A 24876-nucleotide genomic window follows, 5' to 3' on the forward strand; every position below is an offset into this window, starting at 1 on the left:
AGAAGTAATAATTAGAAATAAATATTTCTAATCTAAGAGCCTATATCCAAGGCAGAAATACTTCCAGCATTCCATTGTTCCTGAAAATGATGATGGTCTAGGGTAAGCAGTGGTAGTGGATAGGTCTTGAGAGTGTAGTTGATAAGAAAGGAGAAATTTGCCTTGGACTTGAAAGGTGAGATGAACAGAGATGTTCAAAGTCATCAGATACTGAATGCTGATCCAAGGAAAATAGAGCAGGACATGTTGCATCACTCTCTAGTGCTTAGAATATTGGAAAATTAATGGTACTTCCATGCTTTCCCTCTGCAAACCCTCCAAGCTATTAAGCATTTTTGGTGTTTTATCTATCTCTTTTTCTTTACAGCTCTTTGAACTTCTGTATCTCTCAGAATACTTAAAAAATATATTAATGGAAAGTGATGAGAATGTGAAGGTTATTATTATCTCAACTGTGAAGCAGCAAGAAAATTATAGAATAATCTAGAAGAACTATCCATCATTACATACTGAAAAAAAAGAGGTTAGATTGTGTAATGGGGGCAAAAATCTCATTTAGTCCAAGTTCCTTTCAGAAGTCTTTAGAAAGACATCTTTTAATATGAATCTGAATAAAGTCAGAGAGTTTATTTTTTTCCCCTTTTCTTCAGTACTGAATTCATTATAAAGTGATTTCCTATTCCAAATTTAGGGAGCGTGAAAACAGCTAATCAGAGCTACAAAGACAAGATTAATTGGTGTTAATTTCCAAACATTAGTGTTGGAATTTACTTGGCTTAATAGGTCTGGACTTAAAATGATAGGAAATAAGCTACTATAATGGAACTAAAAAACGTTGATCATTCTTATGCAGTATAAATGGGGGCAAAATTGGTACAGCAGTAATTTCTGGAATTTCTTTTTTCAAATTCAGAAAATTCTTGATATGGGTTTGTGACTTATTTGTGTTATTTCACAATCACTAACTTGATCTACTGACATGGGACAGCAGATCTCAGATCTTTTAAAGCCGACATTTCAAACCTATCAGCTTGATCAATGTGGAGTGATAGCCTCAAAGTATATTCCACTGCTTCCATGTGATGAGTACACCTGAATTCATTGCAGTCCTCTGGCTTTTATCATTCAGCAGCTGGTGTAGATCAATACATAATTCTGCCATAAAAACAGCAGAAAGGGAGGACAGAAAAACCAAAACAATTGAATGTCAGAGCTGCAATCTTCTTTTGTGCCAATAGCATTTCGTTGGTGTAGCAGAAAAAGTGGAGAGAGTCTGAACTCAGGCTTCATACTACTCACACGCTTAGAAATAATGGGAGGTTTAAGAAATCTCATCACCACTACCATCTCCAGGTAGCTTTCTGACCCATTGAATTCAAAAGGTGAAGGAAAAATGGAGAAAGTAAAGAACTCAAAGAAATAACATGAAGTGCATGTAGAATGGCCAGGGAAATATAGCAAAGGACCTTGTAACTGATGTGAAAGGAAAATTGAACTCCAGCAGTTGCAATTACAATGGCAAGGAAGATGCCAAATAGTACTTGCAGCTTAATGAGGATGACCTCCAGGAATAACTCTGCTATTTGTAGAAACACAGGATTCTGAAAATATCTAATAAATAAAACTATTTCTTCAGGAATAATATTTCTAAATTTCTACTTCAGTCTACAAGGAGAGGAAAAATATAGCAACTAATACAACTTTGAAATGTATTTAATGAAACTAAAAATATTCCTTGGAAATCTCTATTACTTTCTTTTTAGATTAGATAGCTACTGGAGAAGATGTAGGGTCCTAAATGCAGATACTGAAGATGTAGGGTCCTAATGATGGCAAGCAGTGCACAGCTCACAGAGAGGACTGTGTCTGTAGTGATTGCTGTATGAATACAAAGTTTGAAGAAGGTCGATAAAAAAATGTGTGTTACACAGTAACCTGCAGTACTCTGAAAAAATCTTCTGTTAAGTAACAGGATGCTGGTGTGATTTCTTCAGAAGAAACCTGCTCTAATTTCTCTTAATATGAGAAAATAAATGAATTTCAAATGCATTTGACTGAAAATTAAATTGCAGCTCTAAGCAGTCTACTACAGGGTCCACCTATGGTATCCAATATCTGAAAGGATATAATCTGCCTCAAAGATGTTTGCTAAACTGAAGTCTGAATTCTATCCTTGCTCTTAGTCTGTACCTGCAGAGGAACACTGTGGAGTTTAGATGCACACACAGTGCACTCAAGTAAAATGAAAGAAGTTAAAATTGAAACACACTTGCTCTGTGGAGCAAGCATCCATACCATCCTGCTTTAAGGAAGCTGATTACCTGAGCCTTATGCTCTGAGAGATTCTTGTCTTTTTTCTGTGAAGCAAATTAAAATCCAATCAAGTAGTATCTCAGAAGTTTGAAAATTATATTTGGGGTTTAAAATAATGTGTCTTCTCATTCGTTCAGGCACAAACGTGCTTTAGCACAGTTGATTTATCTTGATTGATCAATTTTAATAGGTTTGATTCTGAAAAACCAATGTGGCGAAAGTCTTGGGTAGCATCTTAGGTAGCTTTAAGTTAATATGGATATTGCACAGCTACCTTGTGACTAGACTGATAACTCAGTTGCTGTTGCTTTTTACTTACAGAGAATGGTGATTTTTTTTTTCTGTTACATTTTTGTTTTGGTTTTTGGTTTTTTTCATATATAAACACTATGTTTAGTTTTTATACCTTATTATTTTATACCTTGGCATTATAAATACATGGTGAGGATTTTGTGTTGCTCTTTGATAAATGTATTTACTGGCTGGGGCAAGCTGATGTTGCATGAGGAAAGAGGGCTTTTGGATTGCAAAAGTTATCACTGGGTACTGGGTTCAGTAGGGAGTGAAAGTTCTGCTTCTACTAGCTGGGCATGGAGTGGTGCACCTCTTTGCAGTCTGTGAAGGCTGTCCTTGTGTACATGCCCTATCTGAGGGGACTGGCATCCCTTGTAACCCCACTTCCTGCTATGGTTGTGTCTCCCTGCTAGGCTCAGAGTCTTCCAGCAGTGCTGGCTCCTCAGGATCACTGTCACGAATACATCAGCCTCTCCAAAGTGCATCTCTCGTCCCTGGGGTAACAGCCAATTCTTCAGGCAGCGTGTCCTACCCTGAGAACGGGATGAGTGGCCAGGTGGCCCCCAACAACACCAGCTATATCATTCTTCCACTTGAAGCTGCAGGGATACCGCCTGGCAGTATCCTTCTCAACCCACACACAGGTCAGTACAGTTCCCTCCTGCCTGATTCTGCCCTTCGGTGTTTTTGATGTCAGCTGGTGAATCACCAAATCTCGTTATGAGATATATTTTTTCTAGAGGCACTTTATGAGCAAATATACATTGAAATGAGGTTTGGAAAATTGTTGTTTCCAAATGTGCAGGCAAAGCTAGATTTGATTTCTGAGGCTGTTGTGGCATAGCTGGTGGGAAGTGATACAAAATACTCTTGACCTGTCCCAGACAGGATATTCATCATTCAGCAGTCCTGGAGCTCCCTGGCTCTCAGTGAATCTTCTAAGATCCCATTAGCATCAATAAGGATGGATGCACTTTTATATCAAGCATGCTGAGATATGGTATCATATCTCCAAACCAAAATACAGTGTCACGTTCTTAGAGATTGTGCTTAACAGCAGAATTTCAAAAGGCTCAAAGGCTCAATTTGAATTTGCACTTCAGGATTAATTTTATGTGATCCATATGATTAGCAATTGTATTTAAATTGTGAAGTTTGTGATAAGAGAAAGATGTAACTCTTCCATTCCTGATAGTTATCATCACTGCAACTCACAAACAAGGCACTTGCAAGCACCCAAGTGCTGTGGGCACTTCAGAAACTCTTCAGTTTGAACTTGAGTGCTTGATGAAAGCTTAAGGCAATTTGTTACCTCCTTGGTCTGGATGAAGTCTGGATCATGTTATACTGTTACTCCCCACCATATTGTACTATCAGTTTTAAGAGGGTTCAGGGAGTTTGAGACTGTGGTGCTTCTTTGGTAATTTGGGCTATTCCAGTGACCATGAAGAGCTGTGCAGTCAACCTTAGCTGAGTTATGCTGGGTTTAAAACAAGAAAGCCTGTAGTGAAATGTATCTTCCATTATACTAAGAGCTGAGGATTAAATTCCAAAATATTTTTTTCAAAGTCCTTAAAAGAGCATTCAGGAGCTTTTTCTTTGGGATTTTTTTTTTTAGAGCTTGTATTTTATGTGTATTACATACCTGTGTTCCACTATTTTGGTGGAAATGCTTAAAGCTTATTTGTGCGTCCACTACTAAGAATATTTTTTTGGTCATAGTTCAGTCAAGAAAGTTTCAGCATTTAAGAAAAATATAGCCTTGGTAAACTCTTAAGCCAATCTTCCCACAAATATTTATCGATGGTAGTATCTGGGGCTGATCGATATGTATCAGCATATTTAAAATCAAGGAGGAGTTCTTGTTCGTTTGATTCGAATGTGAGAAATTTGATAAGTTGTGTCCAGGGAGGTGACTTAGTAACTTGCACAAACCTTTACTCTTCCAAAGCCTTTACTCTTTAAGTGTACTTTTTTCCAAGCTATTGCATTATTGACATGAGAGCCTAATACTGTCAGCAAGGAAAGGATCCATCATTATATTCATCTGTTCATTTCTCTTCTGGTAGTTGTCAGTTCTGTCTGCAACACTGAAATTTCTTGGTCAGTACAGGAGACAATATTTTGTGTTCCACCGTATGGTCCATTTCCATACAAAACTCATCAGGCCTAGGCAGGAGTCAACTGTAATTCAGGTGGCAGGACTGAGAAACAAATGAAAGGAATTGATGCTGCTTGGAGCCCACAAACAGCTGAGAGATATTGCTTGTTCCTGCCCAGGATTGTTCCTTGGCTTGTTCCTGGCAAGGACAGAGACTGGAGCTCACCACACTTGAAAGCCAGAAGAGCATTGTAAGAGGAACATCTCTTACATCTGTCTTGTCAGTTCAGCAAACTGCAGCAGCTAGTTCCGATTTTTGCTTGGTATGTAGGGAGTCTATTTTTTCTGCTATAGGTATAATGCCTTTCAGTACTGTCACTAGACCAGAGCACCTTATCTTCTCTCCCTGTGTGCCTCTGTCTGCAGATGCATCATTGGGAAACCCATGCATGTCTGTATGTTTAACATTCAGGGAGCAAGTATTTTTGTGTATGTATTATTTTGTGTTTCTTTCAAACCTTGTGTTTTGTTTCTGCGGATCCATGTAAATATATACATAATAAAGTAATGGAAGGAGCAGGTTCTTTAAAAACCTTAAATTCTTGTCTCACACTCCTAGCTTCATGCTGCTACCTTGTGCTGGAAGTCTGACTGTGCTTTGGCATCTGCTGTGTTTTTCACATGCAGCAAAATACATGCTGCAAAATTGCCACTCCTTGGGCTCAGAATCTTTGCATCTTATTAGAGAAGCATTACAAAAGAAGCTCCATGGGGAGGAGATTTAGATTGCTAGATGCCGTGATCGACTATCAAAGTGATGGATGCTGTCAGAAACAGAGATGAAGAGAAGACAGTTGAAAGAAAAGGAAAAAGGATCTTTGTTTCCTGTAATGAATAGATTTTCTTTCCTAATGTGATACCGTTCTTTAGCTCTTTCTTCTCCTCATTCAGAGTGGCTACTTCCAGTCTTTTTCTCTCTTTTGATCATAACATTGTGTCCTTTAAAGATCTTTCCTTCCTTTCACACTACATAGTCACTGACTGTGCAGGCCTCTAATGGCATCCAGAGATGCTGTCAATTTTGTCCTGCTCTGATTGTAACTGCTCCATCCCAGGTATTTGGAATCCACACTTTCTTTTCTACATCTGCAGTTTCCTTTATTTTCTCTCCTCTGCTTTACCCTTCTCCTTCTCCAGATAGTCAAGCTTCTTACTTGCTTTGGCAAAGAGGCATTTCTGTGGCTGTGCTCTCCATTTCACTTCATCAGCCAGCTTTACCCTTTAAAGGATTCTACTTGACGTGTTCTTCCTTAACCCCTCTGACAATTTAAGAGCATTTACTTTTCATTCGTACTCCTTGAAATGACATTGCAATCTTCGTCCTTCTATCAGGGCCACAGTTCATAACTTACAGATGTCTTCCCTGTTACCTTCTGATCTCTCCTTTTCATTTCTGATTTCAAGATTTCTTCATGAGAAGTCTTCTCTATTTTTCATCTTTAAAAGTGTTGCTAGGACTTTACACTTTCTGTTCTGCCATCTTTCATTAGGCCACAGGAAATGCTCTTTATTAGCTTCCCTTGAGCACCTGACACAGGCTTTGGGAACATGTTACCCTGCTCGCTCAGTCTTCTAAAGTACTTCTGGGACTTGAGATTCCCAAAGTTTGGGAGGCCATGCCACAGTCACCCAGTGGGCTCCCAGCAAGAATCACGAAATCAGTAGGCAGAACTGCCCTGTGCTTCTTTTCACTCACTCATGGCATTTCGCTGCATGAATGTGGTGTTGAATTCATCCAGAAACTTGATGCTTTAGAGAGAGAAGGCAAGGTTCTTTAGCCAGTGCTCTTCATGATTCATTGGAGGGAAAAACTAGAAGGCTGAGTAGTAGATAGAACAGGTAGAGATGCTTCATAGGGTACAAATAAGAAGTTCATTATTTCACTGTTGCTCTAAGTCCCTGAACTCCTCTAGATCTCCCTTTTTATCTCAGATATTCATACTTTAGTTACCTACTTTAAAGGTTATCACATCATTGCTACAATTACTTTTTTTTTTTTCCTCATGGAAGCATATAATTCCTTTTATTTACAGATTTATGATGGAAGTGAAAAGAGAACTGAGGTCATGGAAAACATTTTTCCTACTGAGAAATAACATTTCTTTTTCTGTTTTCAAGACAATGACTTGGGTGAACTTTTTATTTTAAACAAATATTGTTTTTGCAAAGTTATTTTCTCCAGCTTAATTATCTGAATCAGAATGAGTTCAATAACTTAGTAGAATTCTGAATAGGATTTGTTTTGTATATAAGAGATTCTTAAATATAACTAAAGTATTGCTTCCTTGAAAACTGGAGTGCTGCCTACTAAGTACATAGGGCATAGCTCTCAGAAGTACAGCTCTGTGTTATTAGAATGTGTAAGTAAATTAGTAACAAGAGTGGGTTTGGTCTTTTTGCCCCTTTCCTACAAACTGTATTGTTTCAGAAATAGTTGTGTACATTTGACTGCTGTTGTGTGAGAGGAAAATGTAAGGGAACATTCTCTACCTTCAGTGTTTGCTCCAAAGTTCCATTTTAATGTTAATTGATTCATCATTGAATGATTTCAAGTAACCATAGCATCTGAATCATCTTAGAGCCATGGTAACTTTCCACCCATTCCTTGGAAAATCATACTGCTGAAACAAATATCTGCTGTCTTGCCTGAAAACAAACAAAAGCTGTCTGATACTGTAATTACTGTAATGAGATATTGAGAGTGATGAACAATTTACTCTTGTAGCAGGTCAGCTAAAGAGTGATCAGTTAAAGCAAAATTATTTGCTTTCACACAGAATACAGTATGTTCTTAAAAGTGTCCAGCAAGAGCCGGGTGCTTTGTTTCAGGTCAACCATTTGTAAATCCTGATGGGACTCCGGCAATATACAATCCTCCCAGTGGCCAGCAGACAATGAGGAGCCAGGTGGTGGGACAGTCTCAGCAGCAGCCTTCACCCCAGCAGCCTCAGCAGGTTCAACAGCCACAGCAGCAAATGGCAAGTCACCTTGTCACACAGGTAGGTGTGGTGTTGTTAGAAAAAAGGAGCCCTTTGAGATATGAAGAATGACCTTGGGGAAAGAAGGGAGGAATGCAGCTAGACCAAATATCAGGATGTTCTTTTCAACATGCATAGAAAATGCATATGCACAGATGGAGAGGGAAGATTACATCTTCAGTTTTATCTAAAGGATTTCATTTTCAGAAGTACTGTTAAGCATGTTGGTGCAAGTCTACATGAAATCAGTTTGCCAAATTTATCCATCATGGAAGCTGAAGCATTCATTCTCAAACCAGTGCAGTCTGTAATTCTCTCTGAAGAGCCAGGGACATTTCCCTTTTGACAACAGTGAGTTTGACTCAAAGAATAAAGTACAACAAGAGCTCTAAAAAACCTTTCCTGTCCAGCTGTTTTGGGCCCAATCTGTGGGTGCTCTCCAAGCACCTTTTCCCCAGATCGGTGTTTTTCTGCCTGCACCAATATTCTGGCCATGATCCTGGTCTGAGCTAGAGGTTCTGGAGCTACAGCAGGAAGAAAAATTTTGTTTGAGCACAGTGCAATGGTATGTTGGCTCTCTGGTCCCTGCACTGCCCGTGGCATATGGCCAGATGTGGCTGAGCATGGCCAGCAGGGTTTGGGTCTGGTTCAAACTTAATTTTGTGGGTTGCATACCTGTTCTCCCAGGGCAGAGCAGGGAACTACTCAAGCAAGAATCCTATATCCTGCTTAGTCACAGAGCAGCCAAGATCTACTGTGGTTCTGCTGTGGTGTAGCTTTATAATTTGGCACAACTCCATTCCCAGGTTATGCAGAAATACAGTGTTTGAATTCAGTGAAATTGCTTCAGTTTTACTGGGTTTGGACTTATATGGTTATGGCTCTTATTTCTTGATCTAGTCTTCACAGTTTTAGAAGACAGAGATAGTACCAAACCTGTAAGAAGTTATATGAGAAGTTAAAATGAAAGGAATACTAAAGCTATTCCAAGGTAATAATGCTGTAGAAAATTGTATTTTTCACTTAGATAAACACCTGCTCCAAGCTGATGGCTGATCTGTTAGTAATTCACAGCCTGTTCTAGGTAATTTTTTTAAACTCTTCTGTTCTCCCAAAGCAGCTTTACAACTATTATTCCTTTGTCTATGGCACACTTGGAGGTAAATCAGTCACTAACAGTGAAACTCAAACACACACTTATGCTATACTGCTTTCCACTTTTATCTCTGTAAATTAAATGTAGAATCATAATTTGTCTTTGCCTCACATTACGAGTAAGAAGGTACAGCTGTGGCCATATTTAATCTAACAGCCATCAAATCCATGAAAAGAGGCAGAAATACCAGTAATAAATAATTTTTTTTGTATAAGGCTAAAATGAAGGGTAAAATCACAATACTTGACCTGTTGTACTCAGACTGGTGAGCTCTGTATTTTCAGAGCTGTGTTTGTAACAAAGGTGGTGGTGGTGGTGGTGCTTGCTGTCTTTCTCTGATGGAATTTATTGTCTTTCTCTTTGCTTGTTTTTCAGCCTGTTCAGACAATGCAGCCATCTTCTCAGTCGGTCCAATATCCAGCAGTTTCTTATCCTCCCCAGCATCTCCTGCCGGTCTCTCCAACGCAGCAGTTTTCTGTGGTACTGAGGATTTCTTACTTATTTTTCTTTCCTTGTAGTTGGAGGCGTGAGTATGTGTGTCCAGGAGCCTCTGGTGAGCACTGCAACAGGTGTCCGACATGAGAACCCTGTCTAAATACCTGTTCACCTTTATGCTTTGGTCCTGACAGGCACTTTGTACGAGCATTCCCACTGATTCTGTTTGCCTAACCTGAAGGGTGATGTTAGAGCAGGGCTTTCTACCTGCTTAGCAGACCCTTCAGAAAGATATTTTGTTCTGCCTGCTGGTAGGAGCTTATCTCCTCATTTAATGTCAAGTGACCTTAATTTGCTAACTTGAATAGTTGAGATTTGGGTTATCCCTCTTTGCTGTCCACAAAGACAGGAGAAGAGACCTCTAGAAATCATTATTTTTTATTTTGTATTCTTTTATCTATGCACTAAATCCACTGCCTGGATTTATTCCTTGGTGATATCAAAGGATTTGGGAAGGAGAGTAGCAGTGAACCAGCTGCAGAAGGTGTGGTGTACTGTACATCATGACAATACACCCATGGACATGTGTAATGAAAACAGAGTGTTCTGGAGTCTGATTCTGGCTTGGTGATTACAGGGCTAAGATTATACTGTTCTAAAATGAAGCTGACATTTTAAAGAGGCCCTAGGAGATCTCTTTCTGTTGTTTTTCTCTCTTGCTCTAGTAATCTCGTTCATGATTGATTATTTTTTTTTCCCAAAGTCACATTGTTATAGTAAGCTTTGGAAACAAAGCCGAATCCTTTCAGATAAAATAATGTTATTAATGATTAGTAGATGAGTAATACCATTTAAAGGAAAATAAATATTCTATGCTGAACAAAAGTTGCATATCTCAATGCTAATTCTCTTGCAGGAATATCAGGTATAGCCCTAGTGACAGTCGTAAGAAGGCTAATATTTGTTTCAGTTAATTTAATAGTGAAAAGTCATCTGAATTTCTATCTTCAATATAAAGTACATTATACAAACACTATATAGATTATATGTGTTTGAAGATGTTTCTCTCTTTTGTGAAAATCTAGAGGCGTTCCTGGCTCAGTGAAGTTTCTTGTAGAATCTATTTGCAGTAATTTTCCATTCTGGTAATGAGTATGCTAGCTTTTTAAAGGAACAGCTTCACAGAGACAACTTATGTGTCTGAATATGAATGTAGGATGATGGTGAAGTTTACAGCATTTCTTCCATATGCCACCTGATGATCTGTCAGTAGTGTTTAAAACATTGATCCACGACCTCTGCTCTCAGTTGGGAGGGTGAGTCTCTGTATTTGAGGGTGAGTCCCAGCAGTGCTTTCTACAAGCAAACGTTTTGTTTTGTTTTGTTTCATTTTGAACACATTTTGAAGTTTCTGGATATTAAACGCATTGTGCAGGATGGTTTTGGAGAATAAATACCAAAGGGCTGCTAACAATATTAAGAGGCTTCTTTTAAAAAATAGTATGGATTTTCTGAGCAAAAAACATTTTTATGGTGCTTAGTTCCTATCTGTAATTGGTGTATTAGCACATGATGGAGCTTTATGTTGGGTATTTAAAGGTCTTACAATATGAGCACAAATGAAGATGCCTAGAACCACGCCCACACGTGTAAATCTTTGACCTTCACAGAATAACCTTGAAAGCATTCAATAGTATGAATCTTTTTGCAAGAATGAGCAGATACAGTTCAGAATGCCTGTATTATTACTAGCATTTAATGGAACTTAGGTCCATTGACTTTATATGGTACGTTTATCTTAGCACAGATTTTTTTTTTTTTTCTTTCCCCCTTCAATCAAATATAGAACTTGTTTCTCTCCAACACATAATAAAAAGCCTTGAAGTAGCAACATTAGGCTTAGGATTTTTTTTTACTTTCTCTGTGTTTACAACCTTAAAATTTCAAAGCAGTCCATAAGGGGAAAGATCTGCAACTGAATCCTACTGAATTCCTCTTGGGATCAATTTGAAACACAGGTGAAATTACCAGCATGCATTTGGCTGACAAATTCTGTGTTTGAGGATAGAGGTATCCATAATGTTAATTTCATGCCCTTTACATTTAAAATGTCTTCTTTTGAGCACTGTAAAGTTCACTTGTCATTTTGGAATTAAAGGTGAGGGTGGCAGGGGAAGAACCAAAAGAACTCGCTTTTTTGCCAAATGATGCCATTCATCTTGCAGTCTGGAAGTCTTTGTCAAAGCATTTATAGCGATTTTCATTTTAATTGCCTCCATTTTTGTAGATATCCTTGCAAAGTATGGCATGGCTTGCAGCTGAGTGATTCCTTTCCCCACCTCACGCTCTGAACCTATTTTGTTTTGCTAATCCATGTGCCTGCTGCAGGCATCATGTCTATATCCTCTCCTCCTGCCTTCTGCCCCGCAGCGAGATGACATGACAGCGCAGTTTAACCAGATGAGCTTAAGTCGTCAATCATCAGGAGACAACCCCGAGTCGCCCTCTGGCCCCGTGTACCCCTCGCCGATCCTGCAGCAGCCTGCTCAGCAGACAGGTTACATCATGGCCTCCCCGAGCCAGCAGCTTCCCCCAGGAGGCTTCACGGGTTCAGGACCCCCGGTGTCCCAGCAGGTGCTGCAGCCGCCACCGCCGCCCCAGGGCTTCGTGCAACAGCCACCGCCACCTGCTCAGGTAGGCAAAACCTTCCCTGCCACTTCGCGCCCTTCACAACATCAGGAAGGGAATAGAAATTCCAGATATTATTTTTCCCCTGGTAAAAGTCTAGCAGATCTTTAGGCAGCGGGATACTTGCAAAGCCTCTATCGTTCCCTGGGTTTCATCAGCTCCTTCCCTCTCCTCAAAATGTTTTCTGAACATATGTTCGTACTCCGTGACACATCTGCACATGAATATGAAGGAGGAGGGTGAGTAAATGCCCACACTCCTTTTTCCCTGTGCATGTACTGAAAGAGCAAAAAGCACATCAGCCCAGGTAGTCGTTAATCATATTTAATTGACTTGAACATGTGAGGTGTCACAGATCAGTAATTTTAACTGTCTTCCTGAAGACTGATTATGTTTTACTGTTCACTACCAAACATCTCTGCTTGTCTCCTGGGTACCTTTACAGAATATTGAAAGTGATTACTGTCAAAAAGTAAAATGCACAGATGACTTTCTGGCCAATTTTCAAGGCATACACATTAAAAAGACAAATTTCTTTATCCAATTATAAATAACTTCATTTAAATTCTACTTTAAATGGTATTAATAGCATTTCTCTTGTTTCCATTTTATCCTTTGGAAGAAAAAAATGCAAAAATAAAGTAGAAAACTTCACAATTTCTTTTAATATAACTTTATTGTAAACCAAATTGGAAGGGGCTGGTTTTTGCTTACTTCTTCTCACTTAAAATCTCCATTTGTGTTTATTAATGAAATTCGGTATTGACATAGGAATGAAGAATTTTTACTGTTGCAGTGCTTTAAGTGGGCTAAGGATCCAGTTAATTAGATCACTAATTAACAATAAAAGAAATCTGAAGACAACTGGATGCTGACATCCCATAGAGAGCCGTACAATCCATATTTTCTGTGGTTAAAAAATATGTAGCTTTGTTTTCTGAAAGAAGGCTTGACAAAATCAAGTTTGAAGGAGCTGAAGTTCAATATAATGTGATTTCTTTTACAAAAAATTGAAAATATTGGTAGAAAAGTATTGGTAGGAAAATATTTCGCAGTTTGCCATATGTAGCAGGCTTGTTGTTGTTTAAAATTTGGGAGAAAAGAATGTCCTAATGAGCACAATTCCCTGATGAATCCATCTTCCTACCTAGATTGTGTCTCCTAAGTAGAGGCTGTCCAGGCTTTAGTCCTCATGTACAACCCCCAGTGTTTACCAGCATCATTTAGTCCAACCTCGTGACACTTGTAGTGACCCAGGGAAATGTGAGCACCATGTTCTACAGGCTGCCACCACAGCAGGCACTGATGTTTCCCAGCTCTGCCAGCCAGGGTTTGCTGTGGGAGTTGAATGGGCTGCAGGATGGTGCTGCCTGTCCTGACAGAGACCCCACATCACTCCTCACCCCCTTGGGTGAGGCCAGATGTTCAGCTCGCCCTGGGGTCCCTGCTAGACCCGCCTTGGTTGGCGTTGCATGGGCTGCTTTGGGTTGGTTTGCCCACTGTAGGACCAGTACAGTGCTGGTGTGTCTAATGGTCACTGTGTCTCTGTCCATACCCCAGCGGCTTTCCTCCTATATTTTAACAAAGTGGAAAGTTATTGACAGCAGAAAAATATCTTTTGGCTTTGCAACAACTTCAGTTATTCACTGAGGAATGGTTTTTCCTCAGGGGAAGATGTAGAAAGGTGAGAAATTCAATGCTGTAAGCTTCCTCTGGTTCTGCAGATAACATCCATCTCCAGCTTGTTGCTGTTCCAAAAAATCCTTGTCAGATACCTGTGGTAGAGGCCATGGCAGGGTTTAGGGCCTGCTGCCCATGCCCCTCTCCCTTGAAAACATAGTGGCCTTGGTCTGCCAGAAGGGAGAGAGGGAAAAGCACTCTCTGCATCTGCATGCACAGAGCTTCTGATTCACACATCAAGTTTTATCTCATTCACTTCAGTCCTACAAAGTGGTTTGAATACTACACGCAGCACATGGATGGCAAATAGGGGGATCCCTCTTATAAAAAGATAAGAATGAATCCTTGAGAAATAGTAGTTCTTCTGCCCTGAGAGCTTAGCTTTCTGGCAGGTAGGTCCCAAATCCTTGTCGTGCCAGTGGCACAGCTTCACTGTGGCAGTGGCTGTTGTCAGCCTGAGTCAGCTGTTGTTACTTTTTGGGGCTTGATGTAATAGTAAGGCTGCTCTCAGACACCATAGCAGGTGGTCTGAGGCAGGCTCTGGGAAAAAGAGAAAGCAATAAAGATGGTAATGGAAGCAAAACATTATGTGATGCATTAATCAATGCAATGCAATCAATGTAAAAGCATTTTTATATCTTAAATGTTGCTATTGAATTTATACCAGTATAAAAGAGGCATGACTTTAATGGCTAATTAGTTCCTGTAAATGCACTGCTGATAAGGTTGGCTGTGATACCCTTGCATGCTATTGGAAAATAGCAGTGAAAACTTGGGTGGAGATCATGTGAGTATGATCATTTCCTTTAGGAGCTGAAAGGAGGAGAAAGAAATGCTTCAAGCCTACACACTCAATGGTACTGCATTTAAATCACTAGCTTTTCTATTAAAGTTCAGTTAAATGTGAATCTACAGCTACTCTCCAAGATTCTTTCTCCAGTCTGTATTAAAGCAGAAGCAGACTGAGTTTGAAATGACAAGCCTAAGAGGTGGTGAAAGAAACCTTTGGGTTTCTTTTTAGCTTCTTGTTTCATCACAGGTATTCCCCAGCTTGACAATAAAGTCATCATTTAATAAACTAAAAATAAAGATTTCTCTTTGTTCAGCCAGTAAGGAAAAACAAACAAACAAATAAAAAACCAAACAAACAAAAACCAAAACAAAAACCCAAAACCCAAAAAAACAACCCAAATCCCAACCATTACCTGTGGTTTTCTGAATGGGATTTTTAGCAACAAATGCCTGTTTGCTTTCTATCATGAATATCAAACATATATATATCTTTGTTTTCTTTATTTTCAATTTTCTTCTCTTTCTCATAGTTTTTCTGTAGCATCAATGGACCAAACACTTTAACAAGAGTCCACATTGTGCTTTGTAGTACTTCAACAATGGCACCTGTCATTGCCTCTGCAAATGAAAAGTGGAAAAAATGAGAATATTATGTCAATGGAAAAGAATATCCTCCCTTAAAAGTTATTTTCACCTCTTACTTAGTCTTTATGGAAGGTATACTGGTAAAATGATATCCAAAAGTGAGATGGCATGAATTCTTGGAGAAGCCTGGCGATGTAATTTACATGGTGAGGGATTTTTCACCTGAATTAATTTTGTGTCATCATTAATTTTATGTCATCTTTAATCATCTGTCTCTTTGCAGAAGCCTTCTCCTTGAGAGTCTGTAATCACCCTAAGACAAAATCTTTATTCATAGCATATCTCCTTTAAGAAGCTTGTTATGAAGAAGGCTGGGGAGTCACTGCAAATGAGCAGGGCTTTCCTTGATGATCTTTGAAAATTATATTGGAGGACATCTTACAAGGCATTACTTTTTGTTACCTGCTAGTGAAATTATTATGGAGGAGGCAGGGAGGAAGAGAAGAGACCTTGAAGAATGACTGATCCCTGTCAGTTAGATATTGGGAAGAAATGGCACCTTCACATGTCTGTGCATCACTGGGGTTTCTCTTGTCTTCTTCACTCCCATTTATGTGCCTGTATCAATTGTGTTAGCAGTGGTGTCAGCATCTGGCTGAAGGTGTTAGTCCAAGCTTTCCTGGGTATCAGCAGTGTTAAGAGAAGGTAGAGTAGCAGTCTGATGTCTGAATCAAGCTGTAAGCCAGTAGGGAGGCAGTTTATGGAAGTAAAATCATCCTGAAGTGTGTGTGGACTCCTGTTCCTGCCACGAGGAAATAACCAATGTAGCAGTGAATTTCATGGGCGCTGCTGGAGAGCAGCTAGAGAGACACCCAGCCTCCTAATGGGTTCCAGACTGTATGTGGACAGGACAAGGCAAAAAGCCAATGCTGCACTGAATCTCTGTACATCATCTAGGGACAAAGCACATTAGAAAGAGGAAAAAGTAATGTCTGACTGTGCCAATTCATGAGCATCTCTGAAGTGACACACCTAGTCCTGTTACAATTTAAGTTAAAGTGTTGTATAGGAGGGAAAAATTAGAATGCAGTGGTCAGCCTACAAACAAGGTAATTACTAAAAATCATACTAAAAATTATTTTTCTCAGTGTCAAGGAGTAAGATCAAAAAACTATGCTTTTAGACTAAAGAAGGTGACATTTATTTAGGTTAGGGTCTTAGAAGCGCATTTTTTTGGTACATTTATTTTATTTTTAGGGTGACCATTGGCATGCTTGTTAGTGCTACGGAAACCTTCTGGTCCTGTAAATAAAATGTTTTACAAGCAAAAGGTTGAAGGTTAGGTTGTGCATTTCACATGGGAATGCAACTAAAGTATAATTTGGCATGTTTTTTGGCTGCTAAAGAGATATAATGTTTTCTTGTTGAAGAGTACATAAGTAAATGTTTTAGTAATACTGACGTGGTGAGAAACAAAAAAATTCAAGAGGATCAGAGTAGATGATGTAAGTGATACTTGTTATCTCTGATCTCTCTAATTCCAGTGTTCACCAAAGTAGAATCAGAAAGGAAAAATAACATTTCAGCTACTGACACAGAGATGTACTCAAGATAAATGGAATGGATCCTTCCAATCCCCTCAAGCATAGAAGAACTATTTTAGACCATGTCTATATTTTACATCAAACCCTTCTTTTAATGTGTGAGCTTTAAAAAAAAACAACTGACCACCCCAGCAATCAAAAAATGAACAAACAAAACAAAAAACAACAAAAAATACACATACAAAAAACCAAAACAACAAAACCTACCAAAAGCCAAACCTTTTGTTTTCATGTTGTGTGTGTGTGACTGTCTAATTCTTTCATTAATCTTTATAAGTGAAATAATTTTTTTTTTACCCTGCTACTACTAACCATTTTTTCATGCTGATAGATTGCACTCTCATAAACTTATAAGTGGGTTGCATAACAAATGTACTCCAATGAATTGAGAAAATGAGAACAAGGGAGACAACCCTTTGACAAATGCTGAGGATTTATGTGTGTGGTAAAAATAAATAAGTGTATGCTTCAGTTTATATATTTGTGCTCAGCATGTTTAACTATAAACCTGACTTCAAAACAGATTCTTCAGGTTATGTTTTAAGGTTAATACCTACAGAATCATTTCCCAAGAGATAATTCTCATTATTCTCAAATGCTCATGTATTTTTAAATATCTAGGGGCTTGTCTGCAATGGAAAATGAGGAAGTTTAGGACAGATCAAATAAATCCTTTAAGTGAGATTAAGCTGCTGGCAGAAAAGTTAGAGTATTTCCACAGGGGTTTAATATTCTTCAGTTTGTCGAATATGTTAATAGGAAATAAAGAATATTTGAAAGAATGTCTGTTCTGTTCCCCCTGCTCCAAGGCAGGTAAACTATTTGCATTGACTTGACTTAGAGTGGGCCTCCTCATTTCTTTCAAGCCTCCTGTAGTGGAGTGTTGCTGAGAACAATCAGCTGTCCACAAGACGAGTTTATCACACTAAACTTTCCTGATCCATAGTTTCTACTGCTTAAAGCACGCTTTTAAACATGTGGGTCCACTTTCCTATTCCTTGTGGCTTTTCTTTGCAGAGAAACAAATTCTTAGTGGTGGTGTCCATTCTACAAAGGCATTTTGTTGTTTTTGGGTTTTTTTTGCATTAGTCACAAAACAAATGGCTTGAGGCCAGGCTGTAGCCATTAGGTGTCACTTGGTATTATCTGGAGGCTTGCAACATTTTCCAGTCAAACCTTGTTTTTCTCATACTTTTTTGAATCAGGCTTATACAAGCAGAGAGATGGAGAAAAAAGTCAATTGCTTGAAAAGAAAAATTAATAGACCTTGAAGAATGAATGGGTGTTCAGACTCTTGATTGACAGATGCTGTTGACTGTCAGTCGATCTGTAGGATTAACTTCACCAACACCACCCAGTCCAGCTTTGTTAATCCTAATTCTTCTCCCACCACAGTTACACATTCAGTAGGCTTCTACTTGCCCAAGTAGCAATCCATGGCCTATTCTTGCCTAGTCTTTTGTGTCTGTGCCATTTTTTTTTTTTTCCTCATCTGAGACTGGAAATTTTTCAAGGAAATTCTAACTACTGTCCTAGTAGTCTTGTCTCTGTCCCTGCCAACTTTATTGGGTGATCAAGTTGAATGATCTGTATCAGGAATTTTTCTTCCATGCAAATAAAAGTGGCAAAAATCTTGTTTTTGCATGAAAAAAATAAAAGCATTTGGTCTGACTGTGCATATGTCTACGTAGGATAAATGCCATGCACAAAGTGAGAAAAAAATTGTATGATTTATTAAGAAATGCTGACAGCTGTGGCAGAAGTTGTGAGAGAAGCAATGTTCTCCCAAGCCTGTGTCTCTTGCAGTCTGTTGATACCATGCATTGCCAAACTCTATCAGATGCCTACAGTATCCCTGACAGCTGAAAATGAAAAATTTTGAGTGCTTTGAACTTGTGAAGGGTCAGTTGAAAACTGTTTAGCTCAAATGTCTCAGTAACAGTGGTGTGGCATGTATAGGAAAAATCTTTTGCTCCAGTCACCCTCAAAATTTCATGTTCACCTGTCTGATAAGGAGATGTAGTACACGCTTCTCTATAATGACAATAATAATAGGAAAAAAAAGAAGCACATCTAGCAGAACTGATGCCTACGCTCAGCTCCTGCAAGAAAACAGCTATGATTGTTTTTTGAACTGTAATTGTTTTCACACCAAGAGAAAGAAAGGCTTTAGAGGGAAATGTTCATGTAAGGAGGGTTGTACCTGTTAAACAGAAGCATCAATCTGATAATTTCCTTACAAGTGCACACACTCCACGGTGCTCTTCACCTTGTTTCTACATATTTGTACTCCAGGCCACTCCTTGCTTTGACTGGACCATTTTCTCCAGAGCTCCTTTAGTGATTCAACAAGCAGTCTGTATGTGTTATGTTGATACAGAAGGTGTTGTTTGCAGCCATTTTTCTTCAGCTTTTGATATTTTACTGTGATAAAATGTTATTGTGATAGTTTTTCTTTGGTATATACATGTAGCTTTTTATGAATCCTATATGTTTTTTCCTCTTTCAATTAATTTTTTTTTCCTATTTCTTAAAGTATCTGAAAATAAATGTGGGTACTGATAGCCCTTTTCCTAGCACAGCTGAAAGCAAGCAGTGACTCTTGAAGAGACAGGAGGCAAACCTCTTCTCTTGATTGCTGTTACCATTAATATGCTTGACTTGAACTCCTGCTCCCCCTCCCTGTTTTATTCCATTTTATGAATCTTTGATCTCTAGAGTTTACTGTTCTCTTTCTTTGCAGATGCCAGTGTATTACTACCCATCTGGTCAGTACCCTACCTCAACAACTCAGCAGTACAGACCCATTGCCTCAGTTCAGTACAACGCACAGCGGAGTCAACAGATCCCCCAGACTGCCCAGCAAGCAGGTATGTACATCTGGTACTCGTTCCTTCAGCTGCTCGCAGTGCCCTTGCAGGTGAAACCTGTTGGTTGTGCTCTGATTGAGCAGCAGAGGAGAAAGCCGGTTGCTGTTCTGTTTGAAAATATGGTGAAAATTACAAATTGAGAAACCTTTTGCTTGTACATTCCAAGCGATGGAAGAGCAGGGCTTGCATCCTGCATCCCTGCCGTCCTGCATGCCGTGCTGCTGTGTCCTCAGTGTCCATGCTCCAAGTGGCTGGGCACAGAGAGAGCTGAGAGGCAGCTGGTGTGAGCAGTCACCCTGCACGTTCAAGCCAAGCACCGTGGCTGCCCTCCGTCACGGAAACTCCTCGAGTGTTCGTATCACCCTGCGTGGTGGACAGGTCTGCAGGGCTGCGGAAGGGGCCGGTTGTGCTCCACCACCTGATGCTGTCCCTGGGCTGGGGAGCAGCAAGGCTGTGTGTTTGGTGGCCGTCGGGAGCGGCCGCCCGCAGCGCCGTGCGGCTGGAAGGGGGGCCGTTACACTGTAAGAGAGTGAGTAGCAGGTCTCACAGTGAACCGGTCTCTTTTCCTGCTGTGTCATGCCACTCCGGATTGACTCCAGAGTAAGAGGGGCAGAAGAGGGAGAGCTGGGCTGGTCCGTGTTGGGAGAGAGCAGGAATTGTGGTTGGCAAGGAGTTGTCACGTTTCAAGGGAATAAACAATTCTGGTGTTTGAGATTTATTTTTATCTATTTATTTTTTTATTTATTTTCTGTCTGTTTCTTTAGTGCACGCCTTCCCTCATAGGGCGTCTCAAAAACGCTACTCCAGGCATAGGGGGAGGAGGCAGAAGGGTGGGTTTTGTTTTTCCAGACATGCCAGGTAGAACAAAGCATTCATCATTCGATCTCAGTTTGGCAGAAACCCTTTAGAACGGCAAAGCAGGTTCCCTGCAAAAGCCTTGATATGAAAGTTATTTAAGATGCAAGTCAAGAGCCCAGACACGAGATGTGAACAAGACATATGGGGTCATCCAGCTTGTCAACCTATCTCCGTAATGTGACTGCTGGCAATTTTGTTCCACTCTCTCAGGCGCTCAGGGAGACAAAGGCACAGCAAACACAGCTATAACTAAGCAATTCATTACTTTTTTTTATGCTCTTCTGTGTTCTAATAAAATTGGTGACATTTTGGTCGGTGTCAGTGGTGACTGACTGTGTCTGCTTTCATACCTTCATGTTGTACATTCCTGAGAGAGAAGAGGGTGAAGTATTGCACAAAGGTCATCTGTCTCTTCTAGCTTCTCCTGCTTGACAGTCTGGTACCATATTTATTATCTCTGTATAGTGGATCCTTGAAACAAAGTGCAAATCAACTTAGATGACATTATCTGGATCTACTGTGTTATTATAAAACCGTATTTATCAGTTTAATGCTACATCTATAGCCTAGTGGAAATTAATGGTAAGTGATACGCACAAGAGGTGGTCTGAAGTATGAGTGATCTTCTAGAGAAGATCCAGCTGTGTGAAAATCCCAGTTTTAAAGATATATTGTAGCGCAGGAACTGTTATGTGTGAGTGCAGACAATGCAGAGATGCAAATGCTAATTTTGTTTCAGTGTTTACGGCATCGTTTTCCTTACATGTTTGGAAAACATGAGTCAAGGAGTTTGTGTAAAATCTCTATCGCATCAGTCTTTCCCTGCAATTCACTCTTTCAGCTGCCTGCTCTGTTGGAAGCATTATTTTTATCTCTTGTTTAAAAATGAAAACATTGTGCCTACAGTTTAGACTCCCTGCTGTGGCGATGATTTTAAGTGTTTAGCTATTCTCAGATCTCGAGACATGTCTGAGAACAATTTTGCAAGCTGGTTCATCCCTTTGGCCTCTGATACATCCTCTCCCCTAGTCACAGTCCCAGCGTGTGGTAAGTGTGACAGGAAGCAGACTGAAGTTCCCTACAGGTCTTGTCTTGGAGGTGGTGTAAGAATCGTTCAGATTTATGTTCCACTGCATCTCTTGGTATTTGGGAAACAAATAGCTGTGTATGACCAGAAAATAGCAATGCACAAACAGGTGTTTCAGATTACCGCTGTCCTTCCCACACAGACTTAGCTTCAGATCAGAGCATGAGGAGCCAGAGATAACAAGGGGCCCGAAAGAAGAAGGTACGATGGAAAATAGTGAAACAGAGTGTAGTACGGGAGTGCTGAGGATGGGAAGGGTGAACAGATGGGAAGGAGGCAGATGAGAAGATGATTTCTGAAATGGTTTCCCCAAAGACCTCGCATCACTTGCTGCTGCTTTGGCGAGAGGACAGCTGCAGGCAGGCCCGTGGGAGCCTGGCTGGCTGCCTGGACCTGCCGGCTGGCTCCTACGGCAGGGTGAGCAAGGAGGCGACCTCAGCCTGGCAGCTCAGGAAATATTTAATTAAAATTAAGTTTGCCTGCCTGCAGGAACTTTTGGAAGCTCTCAAAGCAACAACAAGGAGTTCAGATCTTATTTCCCCTACTTTGGGATGCAGAGGTCAAAGTTTGATCCAATATAGGCAATTTGTTTTCATTTTTGTTAGAAAAGGTCTCTTCTGGATGAAGCGATATTGATGTCTTTTACAGCAGACAGCCAAAGTAAAATGTCTGCACAGCATCTGTGGTGGCTGAGGGAGCCTGTACTCTCTCGTGGCTTTGGAAGGATAGCAGTATTGACTTAAAATGGTTCCAGGGCAGAAAAAAGGATGAGCTCACCTAAAATTAGATTAGAGCTCTGGCAGCAATAAATCATTTGGAGAGAAGGCTGAAAACATTTTCTGTGTTTATTTACCTTTTTTATTTTTATTTGCATATGTGCTGGCTTATGTGAGAACCTAAGTGACCCATTTCTGGCAGAAGCCTAGAACAAACAGTGTCCTCCATGACGATTTTTGTACAAATGTCTGCCATTTGAATTACGTTCATTGCTGTTCAAGCCAAAATGTGGTATCACTGTAAACAGAAATACTTCTGTTTCACTCATGCCATTGTTGCTCTTCTTCATTATGCTTTTTCTGCACCATTTTTGTGTTCAGAGCTTCTCAGTGCAAATTTTTTCAGTGTTGCCACTGGGTGGGGCCAGGGTTGAGCTGGTGTCTGTCACACCATGGCATATGAAGGACGTCATAGGTGGATTCTTAAGGTGTGTTTAGGCAGGTATTCTCAAAAACAACATGCTCATTTTTCAAACTGTTTGGGTATGTTGCTGTTATCTATTTCTGCACTCTGTAACAGGTGATATTGTGAAGTGCCCAGTTTTGTAAGCACCTGGAAGAAAATATTATTTCTGTATTTGCATCTAGCAGTACTCTGTGAATTACATATCTAACATCATCAGTATTTCATTCTTCAGTAATTATCTCTATTTTGATAGACTGATCCTAGTTACTGTCTGAGTAGAAAAATAGAGATGTATTGCTGATAAATCAGTAATTATTTCTATTTTCTCATGATAGAAGAAGTCAGCAATGTGTTATTTTCTATCTGTGCCTCTATTTTCTTCCATTTTAGCAAATGCTCAGCACTTAGAGGATTTTTCATCTCTGAAGTGCTTCATAAGTATGAGCAGGATAAATACATAAGTATTATCTTTGGATGTGCAACTGTTCTTATTGCTGTTCACAAATGAACAAGCTGCAACAAATTATTTCTTTTCTTCTTTGGCTCATTGTTGTATGTTTGCCTCATCTTCCGGATAATTTCAGAGCGCAACAGAAATTTTATGGATAAAATAATATTTATCTTCTTGCTTGGGCCTAGTTCTAAGAGGCTGTTAGCTTGATTTATCACGCAGTTGTAAGGTAAAAGTCTGTGGAGTGTTTTGCATCAGCAATGAAATAATCTTTTGAGGAGATTAAAGCTAAGATCTATAGTATTTTGATAGTAAGTTTTCCTGCCAAAAGTTTACACTATATTATTTCCAGAAAAAATAAGATGCTATTTGACATAATTTGTTGTTCTGTAATCCTGGCAATTAATGTAATGATTTTAGGATTTCTCATACATTCAAGAATCAACAAGCAACGCCATTACAACCTATTTTAGGGCCCAGATATCATGGGAAGCCTCAGAGAGCATAGGAAATCTCTCTATTTTTTTTCTAAAAGCAATATATTTGTTTGTGTAGAGTAGGAAAAGAAAGTTCTTTTGTGAGGAAAGTATATATCTGCATAGTCTGAATGTACAGTCCCTTCTTAATCAATATTCATGGGTCTTCTGTAAACAGTAAGTGTTTGTCTTGAAGAAAAGGTTTCTTATGGAGAACAGTATTATGAGCCTTTGCAGCTTTCAGTGAAGTAGAAGAGGTGATTGTCTCTTTAATGCATCTCTGAAACAAAGTTAAGACAAAATGTACTTTAACAAAGTCCATAAATTTGTTTAGGTAGGAATCAGAGTCAAATAGACAATGAAATACTGAATTTTTGCTTAATTTAATCATTTCAGTGTCAGCATAATTGAAGAGTGTTAACTTCAAGCCTCTTTCATCCTCTTTGTCTTCTGAAAGCATTTGTCACTATAAACTGATACTTAGTGGGAAAAAAAAATGGGGGAAGGGAAATGTGGAGTACTAAAAAAAAAATTGTTTTGTTATCATGGTCATTAGAGAACCTTATAAAGAAAGATTGCTGCTTTCTACCTTCATTAGCAACCTGACAGGAGCTCATGGTCCATGATGGATTTGTTTGCATAATTCTGTCTATAATTTCTCTGCTTATATAAACATAAACAACTTCAATTTTTAAGTATCTAATTATCTGAAGAAACTATTTCTCTAACAGTAATTGCTTACTGCACTATTGAAACAGATTTGTATGGAAGGTGTCCATCTGTGTTCAGTGCTGTTTTTTTCAGCAGATACTGCTGCTGCTAAAAAGCATTGCAAGGGCAGTGCATCTCATTTTCACAGAGGCTTGACAGGAATGGGAGGGACAGGGCCCTACTGTTCTGGATACTTAAGTGTAATGCTATGCTCATTAACGCCGATGGAAGGCTTTGAAATGTAAAATAATTTTGTGAAATAGTAGGATCGGCTCAAGAAGGAGTTTGCAGAAATTTCAGTTGGACTAAGTTCAAAACTCTGATCTTGAAGTGATCCACAAGGATATTATTAGTTTCTGTTCAAGTATTTTATGTTTAAATTGTCCAGAAGCTTAGAGTTTTACCTACAAGCACGCTTCCATTTAGACAGGATGTCTCAGCCCATGCTACCTGAAGTTTTGTGCTCTGGATTTCATTCCTCCTTCTGCCTGAGGAGGATGCTGTGACTGAATAGTTAATTCAAGATTTTTTGAGAAGCTTCCTGAAAGTCAGGAC

The 24876-nt window shown here is 39.4% G+C and overlaps 1 protein-coding gene across 28 annotated transcripts in view; it reads left to right on the forward strand.

Moving 5' to 3' along the window:
• ARPP21 (cAMP regulated phosphoprotein 21) overlaps positions 1-24876 on the forward strand; it is a 236553-nt gene that overhangs the window by 180333 nt on the left and 31344 nt on the right. For all 28 annotated transcript variants that reach the window (XM_088063698.1, XM_088063692.1, XM_088063744.1 and 25 more), the window contains 5 exons: positions 3021-3251; positions 7598-7767; positions 9278-9382; positions 11768-12031; positions 19430-19556. In XM_088063698.1, the coding sequence (XP_087919824.1) occupies positions 3021-3251; positions 7598-7767; positions 9278-9382; positions 11768-12031; positions 19430-19556 (897 nt within the window). The remainder of the gene's footprint in view (positions 1-3020; positions 3252-7597; positions 7768-9277; positions 9383-11767; positions 12032-19429; positions 19557-24876) is intronic.

This window comes from Pseudopodoces humilis, chromosome 1 (assembly GCF_049639895.1).
Source record: "Pseudopodoces humilis isolate 2021_Gansu_Grassland_sample_001 chromosome 1, ASM4963989v1, whole genome shotgun sequence".
Taxonomy (NCBI): domain Eukaryota; kingdom Metazoa; phylum Chordata; class Aves; order Passeriformes; family Paridae; genus Pseudopodoces; species Pseudopodoces humilis.